Source organism: Lycium ferocissimum, chromosome 8 (assembly GCF_029784015.1).
Source record: "Lycium ferocissimum isolate CSIRO_LF1 chromosome 8, AGI_CSIRO_Lferr_CH_V1, whole genome shotgun sequence".
Lineage (NCBI taxonomy): Eukaryota > Viridiplantae > Streptophyta > Magnoliopsida > Solanales > Solanaceae > Lycium > Lycium ferocissimum.
In genome coordinates this window covers 61,605,702-61,613,513 of record NC_081349.1, presented here as the reverse complement: position 1 = coordinate 61,613,513, position 7,812 = coordinate 61,605,702, and the positions used below count along the sequence as shown (strand labels likewise).

The window sequence follows — 7,812 nt, the reverse complement described above, 5'->3', positions numbered from 1 at the left end:
CTCACTTTATTATTATGTAGATAATCATCTCCATCCCCAACATTTTTCCTGGTAAAATTTCTCAATGAGGCAACTAGTAACCCATTATCTGACATATGTATTCTATTTTCTTTAATGTGTACTTTTTTTTAATTAGGATTTGTGTCACTGAGTCTTGAGTTTTTCCTCCTAGGATAGCGAGACAGTTATTTATTAATGGACACTCAAAGGGAAAAATATGCATACATTGAATTGTGGATGTTCATTCAGTAATCCAAGCGTCCTATTCTATCGAGCTCAGGGGAAAGCTTACTGAAAAAACTTCTCATATAAAAAGGGGCTTAAAATATCGTCCTATTCATGTTGTACAACAATCAAAAGCAATAAAATATCTCTCTTACTCTTAAACCATTTTCTCTTACAGAAAAGAGTATATTTACACAACTATACACTCTGATATATCAAACCTTGTGGAACTATCAAAGGAACAAGAGAAATTCTGATTAGTTTCGCGGCAATCACCATACTTCTATTGCCTTAATAACTATGCTAGAGCAGATTAACCTTCGCAATATCAGCTCCCAACCTAGACTGGACCATGCAATATCAGCTCTGTTTACATCAAGGGATCATTAAATATACCAAGATCCCACGAAGAGCTGGCTCGCATACTGTACTGTGGTGTATACAAGAAGGAAAAACTTTGGTGGCACAACTTTCCACCATGCTTGAGCAACAAATTTCCTAGAAGCTATATTTGTGTAAGTTTCCAGCTCCAAAAGAATTGTTAACAACTTTAGCCAGCTATAATTACACATCTCCAGCGTCTGAACTGCTACAATCTTGGTTTTGAAGGACGCTACCTCCAAAATCTCCATCCAAGCTCATTTGTTGAACTTCCTGTGGAGAAAGAATCTTGATGCAGCGGACACAGCTCACAAATTCCCTGCAAGACATCATATGACAGTATAGCAGATGTAAGTCAGAGTACAGATACTTCTTGTATAGAGAATGCAAATACAGAAATTTTGACAGAAGCATATATAGTTTATGGACTTACTCCCAAGGGTCATCCCCAACCAGGAGAACATCTTTCTCGTGATCAACATACACAAGCTTCCATCCTATTCTTTGTCTGTCCTCCAGTTGTCCCTCTATACCAAACCTACGAGCCAAATCCAGTTTAAGTTCCTCATAGCCTGAGTAGCGTGCGATATCAATTGATCTTCCCACCGCACCACGCTTGTACACCTTTGAGAGAAAAGATGCAAAAAAGTTGTAACTCTATAAGAAACAACGAGAGACAATTAAACCACTTTATGAGGCTACCAACCTTGGTATATGTTCGCAAACGAGGCAGTTGAGGCGGTGGCTCCCAGCCACCTCTATCCATGAAGTTACCATCATTGATAGTAGAATCAATTGAATTAAAGGTCATATACTCATTAGCCATTGAGGCCAAGAGTTCAGGCTGTGCTTCCTTAGGGTTCTCATAGCTGGAGAGCAAGCCTCCTCCTGATGAGAGATTTTCTGAGAAATCCTTCCTTGATCCCACTGAGCTCTTTGTGATCAAAGGATTATCAGGCATCATAGGAAGTCCTAACTGATTTTCCATATTTGCTCCAAAAGCTACATTGTTTCTCGGGTCACCCTGAACTTCTCCATCTGGACTATCTCTGAATATCAATGGCTGAGAACTACAAGATAATGGGTCTGTATTCTGCTGCAACTGAACATCATTTTGGGAAAGGCAAGCCGAAGTTGCTGAAGATGAACTATCCAAATAATCAAATTGGAGTCCTGAAGTGTTAAGAGTTTGAGGTGCCAAAAATCCATGGTTCTGGTTCTTGGAGATATTTACTGAAGGTTTAACATCAGATTTTTGCTGCAACTCTTTAACCAGGTTGTTATTAGCAGACATAACTTCTAACCCGCTTGAATTTAAAAGGGGCCCAGAACAGTGGGTTGTTTCATCTCGTGCACCTGTGCTTCCATGGATTCGACCATTCATATTTGGCTGAACTACATTTTGACAGTTGTTAGTGGATACCGAGGTGCACCATGATGGGACATCATCAATTACCACAGACTGCCCTCCGCCTGCAGTTCCTGTTAAACTACTTCCATTTGTGGAAAGCTGATAAGTTGCCCGGGGTTGAGAGTAGCTAACTGATCCAGATAGGTCTGATAGGTTTCCAGATTGCTGCTGCTGCTGCTGCTGTTGCTGAAGTTTCGGTTGCTGAGTTGGCTGGGCAAACCGAAGATTAGACTGGCTATTTATTCTTGTCATTTGCTGCGGAACAACTTGCGAGTGAGGAAGTGAAGTGGACATGGTTTGAGACGCATCCAACATTTGGCTTGTCGCAACTGACCTGGAAAAGTTCTGTGATACATCCAAGAGCTGCTTCTGCTGATCCTGGATTGGCCCAAGTTGCGAAGGTTGTTGTAATGAAGCTTGTTGTGCTAGAAGTGATTTTTGTTGATGCAGTTTCTGTAGAAGCTGAAACTGTGCTTGGTTATTATCAGAGAAATGTTGCTGTTGGTTAACTTGATCTGAGGGCTGGGATGGCACGAAACTTTGCTGCTGAGTTTGACTCGGAATCTGTTGTTGTTGGTTTCTCTGCAGCTGGTTTTGAATTGATTGCTGCGGAGGAAGAACATTCTGAGATTGCACAAGATTCTGAGCTTGCAGATGTTGTGCATGAACTTGAGTGGTAGGCAGTGATTGATTAGTTGGATTTTGTCTCGGTTGCTGACTGACATCAGATAACTGTTGTTGCGATTGCATAATGGAGTCTAATGGGTTCAGTGTTGCTGCTTGTAACTTCTGGAGCTGGTCGAGCTGTTGGCCCTGTTGGTTTGGCCTATGGGTATTAAACTGCAAGTTGTGCTGCTGCTGCTGAAACTGTGGTGCTGCCAAACCTAGCTGGCGTGATAGGTCTGCTCCAGCAAGGTTTTGTAGAGCAGAACCGGATAGGGAGTTCAAATAGTTGGGGAGCATCGGGTTAGCCAGAGAAGGGTTTTTTTGCATGTTCATCCACTGGACTAAACTAAGACCGGGCAGACCTTGAGGATCCGTCATGCCAAAATCATCACCAAGCCATGGCATCGTCCTCTTGAACATGCCATCAAGGTCAGAATAATCACTATCTGCAAGAAGTAGTAATTTTCTACTGAGTGAGATTTTAGAAGTTAGCACTTTACAGATGCCAATGATTTTTGAGTTGAAAGCATCCAAAGCATATGTATCTTTCATATTACAAGTCATTACGTCAACATTGGCTTATCAGAAACTTCACTATTCAAATACCACAACAAAGGTAACTTGGAGTTCAAAGACAGGCTATGAAAGGATAATCTCGTTTACGTTTACCTATAGTCTTCTTTTCAGTATAGATTATTCTTTTTTCCTTTTATTACTTAAAAAGGTTCTCCATTCCTTTAAATTTTAAATCTTATTCTCTACCAATATCATCTACTCACTCTTTGGTAGGTCCACCTTCTTGTAAGTGGTAACAACACTCTGATGAAACTTTCTAAGGGGAAACCTTCATAAAAAGAAGTCCGCATATGCCAGGAAACAAGAGGCAAAGTCTAACTGCTCCACATCGACTTTATTTAAAATGGAATTCTGACAAAAAAGAATAAATTGTGCAACTACCTGGCATTCCAGGTTGCCTTGGACGCTTGGAGTTGAAGAATGGACTGGAACAGATCAAAAAGGGTGCTGTTATCGGTTCAATCTCCCAAATAGAGACTCGGTTGATCCTCTCCCCAGCAGTTGATTCATCCCAACCAACCTAATCAAGATTGTGAACGCGTCAGTTGAATAAATTCCAGAAGCAAAGAGAAAATTAGAGAGCGGCCACTCCACTTTTTCAACCTGCAAATTCCGCCACTGAGAGTTCTTCCACCTCACTGGATCTAGATCACTAATGCCAGTAATTGTGCCCATATACCTTCTAGTTCCCGATTCTTCTGTCTCAAACATCATTCGAAACCGCATGCCAAGAGATACTTGACTGCTATAATTTGCTTTGTAGTACTTTGCTAAAGGAATTACGAATTCAGAAGGACCAGCCCTGTTCATAATAGGCAGAAATTATCAATATCATTAAGGAAGGAAAGATTCGTAGCTCTTTAGGTCATTGATGCATAGACCTAAACAAAAAAAAGTCCACTGACCTTGGGTTATAAAACACGGTGAAAGGACTGTTGTTTGCAGCTGCATGTGCTGCTGCTGCTAGGATACCGATATGCATGCTATCACTTGACAACACTGATGACGATAAGTTGGTAGGCTGCCTGTTTGCCTTTCTAATTCCTAGTTGAAACTGGTGCTTCTCATCCCTATTGACAAAGATTAAAGAGTACCAAGTAAGATTGAAAAGAAAAGACCGACCAAAGAAGAGAATCGAACAAAAGAGTAAGTTTTTCTGAAGCCTAAACACTCTTTATGTTTCTCCATGGAATGTACTTAGCTTTCCGTTAGTCTATGGATTATAATTTGGACTACCATTGCAATTGTCATACCTAATAAACAAGACCGAGTCACCTGCAAAAAGCCTTTTTCCACTCACGACTAGGCTCCACCCTGTTGTTAGCAAGTGTCGTTTGGGTTGCCCTGAATGGTGAGAGATAGGTCAGGAACCGGAAAGATTCATGATTCTCATTCAGTTGTGCTCGAGCTCATGAACCTACATATAACTGTCAAATAAACCTACCTCGATAAACATGTCGAAAGGTCCATATGTTATCATGCAAGTCTCTAGCCACAAGTTCTTGAGCAGGTGGTTGCAGCGTGTAATCCTGATTAAAAACAAGCAGTGTGTCACACATAAGTTATAGAAACAACAACTAGAAACACTAAATGGAAAATTTTACAAGACACTTACCAGAGGAGGGAATATTTTCTCAGCTGCACGCCGAGGCACAGAGAAACCTCCATGAGTGCTTGTATCACTTGCCGTCAAGGTTTTGCAAAAAAATTCTGGCTGTGGTTTATTTGCTTTCATAGACAAATCTGACCTCAATAATGCCTCCTTGTCAAACTGCATGCAAAAAGGTTCACGCTGAATGAGTTATAAATTCAATTAGAACGGGTTATACCTGACAGAGAGTCACGCTCATCCCCCGAAAAAGGAGAGAAGAAACACCAAAATGAAACCAAGAAGAGAAAAGGACTATTGAAGATATAAAGAGCCAAACCGAAGGAACTGGTTGTAGTGTCATTTGGGCATATACTTCATCTGTTTCGGGATCAGCCTAAATAACAAAAAAGACAATCATTTTCGTAAAACAGCATGTACATAAACATGGAGCAGATTTTATTAAGGCAAGTCAGTTCTGAACTTCACATACATGGAGGGTGACATTGTGCAGAAGACAAATTAACTTTGACGGAAGGTTTGGATAGTTTGGAATTTGGGCTTCCACATCTTTCTTGATAGACGCTGCAACCTGAAAAAATAAATGCATTAGTAAACAATGAATAATCAGGAGAGTTGGCTTTTATGGGTTGAGAACGAATCTTTATAGTGATAAGCGTATAACCAATGTTGCACTAGCTAACTACGTGGACAAAACAGATTAAGCTATATCCTGCAGCAAGCCAGCAATATAACATAATAAGGTGAATTATTAAGCAGGTGCATCATACTGGTTCATGTTAGCAAACAGCCACAAAAAGTTGTATATACAACAACTACACACAACCTGTAAACAAGAAGGTAAAAAAAGCTAAATGAAAGACCTGTTCACTGTGGCCTTGAGGGAAGTAGACAACGTGGGTCCCAGCAACCGGCAAGTTCACCAGAGGCCCAGCGCAAGCTTGCCATAGCTCTGGATTTATGCTCTTCTTCTCTGCTAACAGAAACCCCCCACCAGTCAATTCACAGCAGTTCATTAGTTATAATATAGCCTTTGTTTTCAAGAAAATCAAGGATTTATATTACATACACCGACAATATAAATTTACTTCAACTCAATATAGTTTAACATGTTGTAGCTGGTATTGGTAATTTACCAATTCACACTTACTATCAACATAAAGTGTAATTAATTTTTACTTAATCTGATAGTGTAAAAGATCTTGTCAGTATATACAACATGAACAGGAGAAAAAGGGTTGAAGAAAGAGATCCTTTTTCTCATTCTTGCTAGATTGAAAAGCAGTGAAAAGGCCAATTTTTTCCTCTCCTCTTTTAGTATCATATTTTCCTGGAAAATCCACTTACGACAAATCTCCAATTACTAGTACCTCAACATCACGTGTAAACATTTTCACATGGAGGGACAATTAGTAAGGTGTATAACTTAATTGTCATTGGTGGAAAAAAGATAGGAGAAATGACAATAAAACAGAAAAGCAAATCATATTTTCCTGGAAAAAAATCTATTAGAATGTAGAACAACAAAAAAATCCTTAAAAAGAATAAAAATCAAGAACCAAAAAATAAGGCTTGTCTTGCTGGCAAATACAACTTGAACCTTAAAAATTACACCAAATCCCCCACCTCACCATCACAAAACAACGAAAAAAGAGAGCTTTCCTACTCTTGCTAGATTGAAAAGCTGTAAAAAGGCCAATTTTTTTCTCTCCTTTTTTAGTATAACATTTTCCTGGAAAATCCAATGAAAAAAAAAAATCTCTAATTGGACTAGTACCTCAACCCCACGTGTAAAACATTTTCTCATAGCTTTCTTGTCATTGGAGTAAAAAAAGATAGGAGAAGTAAGAATAAAACAGAAAGGCAAATCATATTTTCCCGGAAAAAATCTATTAGAATGAAAGAATTGAAAATCCTTAAATGAATACTAAAACTCAAGTGTTAGAAAAATAGGTAAATATAATCGAAGAAGAAAGGCTTTCATGTGACACCATTCTTAAAGAAATACTCGTAGACCTTCAGGGTTTAACAAAGTCCTAGTATACTACAGATTTTCTTATGCTACTTGTCATTATATTTTTTCACAAACAGTTGTGTCTGTTCCATTTAAGACCTCCTAATATTATGAACTAATTCAAACACCAAGAACCAAAAAAAAAAAGAAGCTCATCTTAGTGATTCTGCTTTTTCCTATGCATATAAGAAAAAGAAAACTGACCTTCAGTGGGATTAGCATTGCCACCACCAACCTGAGCACCATTTCCAGGCATCTTCATTTTCTCTTATTCAAGCTAGGACAAATTTAAACTCAATAATGGATCAAATAGAAACTTTACATCCTTGAACTCAGAAATGAAGTAAACAGGTTTCTTGATATTCCGGTAACCGGAAGACTAATATTCCGGCGAAAAAAAGTCACCGGAAAATGTGGAAGAAACGAAGAAAAAAAAAAAGTTGTGTGGGGGGACAAAGAAGCTTTGGAAAAAGGAAAGTATGTTGAGTATTACAGAGACACAAAATGCTGCAATTTTACTTTTATATATTGCCTCCTTTTTTACACTACATCTACTAGACACAATGTCTTCTTTCTTGAAAAACTCTATATTATTATGCTGCTACTTTCTTTTCTTTTCTTTTCCTCTTTCACCTAACAAACCTTTTTAGAATTCTCTCTCTATGTCTGTATATTATGTATATTTTTTTTTTTTTTTTTTTTTACTCTTTTTGTCATACAAAGCAAGCCTGTTTTCTACTTTCTTTCATGTCTTTGTTTATATACTCCTTCTACTACTGTACTCATCAATTATATTTCCAGTTGTGTCTTACTTTCTTTTTAGTACGTTCCAGAAAAGAATGTTTTTTTTTTATGATTAGTAAATTGATAATTTAAACATTTTATTTGTCAATTTTATTACTATAAGGTTCAAAAAATATTTTAATATAT

The 7,812-nt window shown here is 38.2% G+C and overlaps 1 protein-coding gene across 2 annotated transcripts; it reads right to left on the bottom strand.

Moving 5' to 3' along the window:
* Positions 1 to 288: 288 nt before the first annotated feature.
* On the bottom strand, positions 289 to 7,558 carry LOC132068801 (auxin response factor 19-like). 2 transcript variants are annotated; one of them, XM_059462529.1, is made up of 13 exons: positions 7,087 to 7,558; positions 5,732 to 5,844; positions 5,341 to 5,439; positions 5,188 to 5,244; positions 4,875 to 5,030; positions 4,704 to 4,788; positions 4,513 to 4,603; positions 4,165 to 4,329; positions 3,863 to 4,061; positions 3,641 to 3,779; positions 1,313 to 3,129; positions 1,040 to 1,230; positions 289 to 925 (listed from the first exon to the last, which is right to left on the bottom strand). In XM_059462529.1, the coding sequence occupies exons 1-13, from the start codon at positions 7,142 to 7,144 to the stop codon at positions 790 to 792; spliced, it is 3,306 nt and encodes a 1,101-aa protein (XP_059318512.1). In that variant the 5' UTR covers positions 7,145 to 7,558; the 3' UTR covers positions 289 to 789. The 2 variants fall into 2 exon arrangements, with proteins under 2 accessions (XP_059318512.1, XP_059318513.1); XM_059462530.1 differs by having other exon boundaries at positions 5,732 to 5,841.
* Between the last annotated feature and the right edge of the window lie 254 nt (positions 7,559 to 7,812).

Coding starts and splice junctions, on each gene's coding strand:
- LOC132068801 (XM_059462529.1), bottom strand. CDS start 7,144: ATGAAGATGCCTGGAAATGGTGCTCAGGTTGGTGGTGGCAATGCTAAT. Junction 5,845..7,086: donor CAATGCTAATCCCACTGAAG/GTCAGTTTTCTT, acceptor GGTTTCTGTTAG/CAGAGAAGAAGAGCATAAAT. Junction 3,130..3,640: donor AAGGCAACCTGGAATGCCAG/GTAGTTGCACAA, acceptor TACTTCTTGCAG/ATAGTGATTATTCTGACCTT.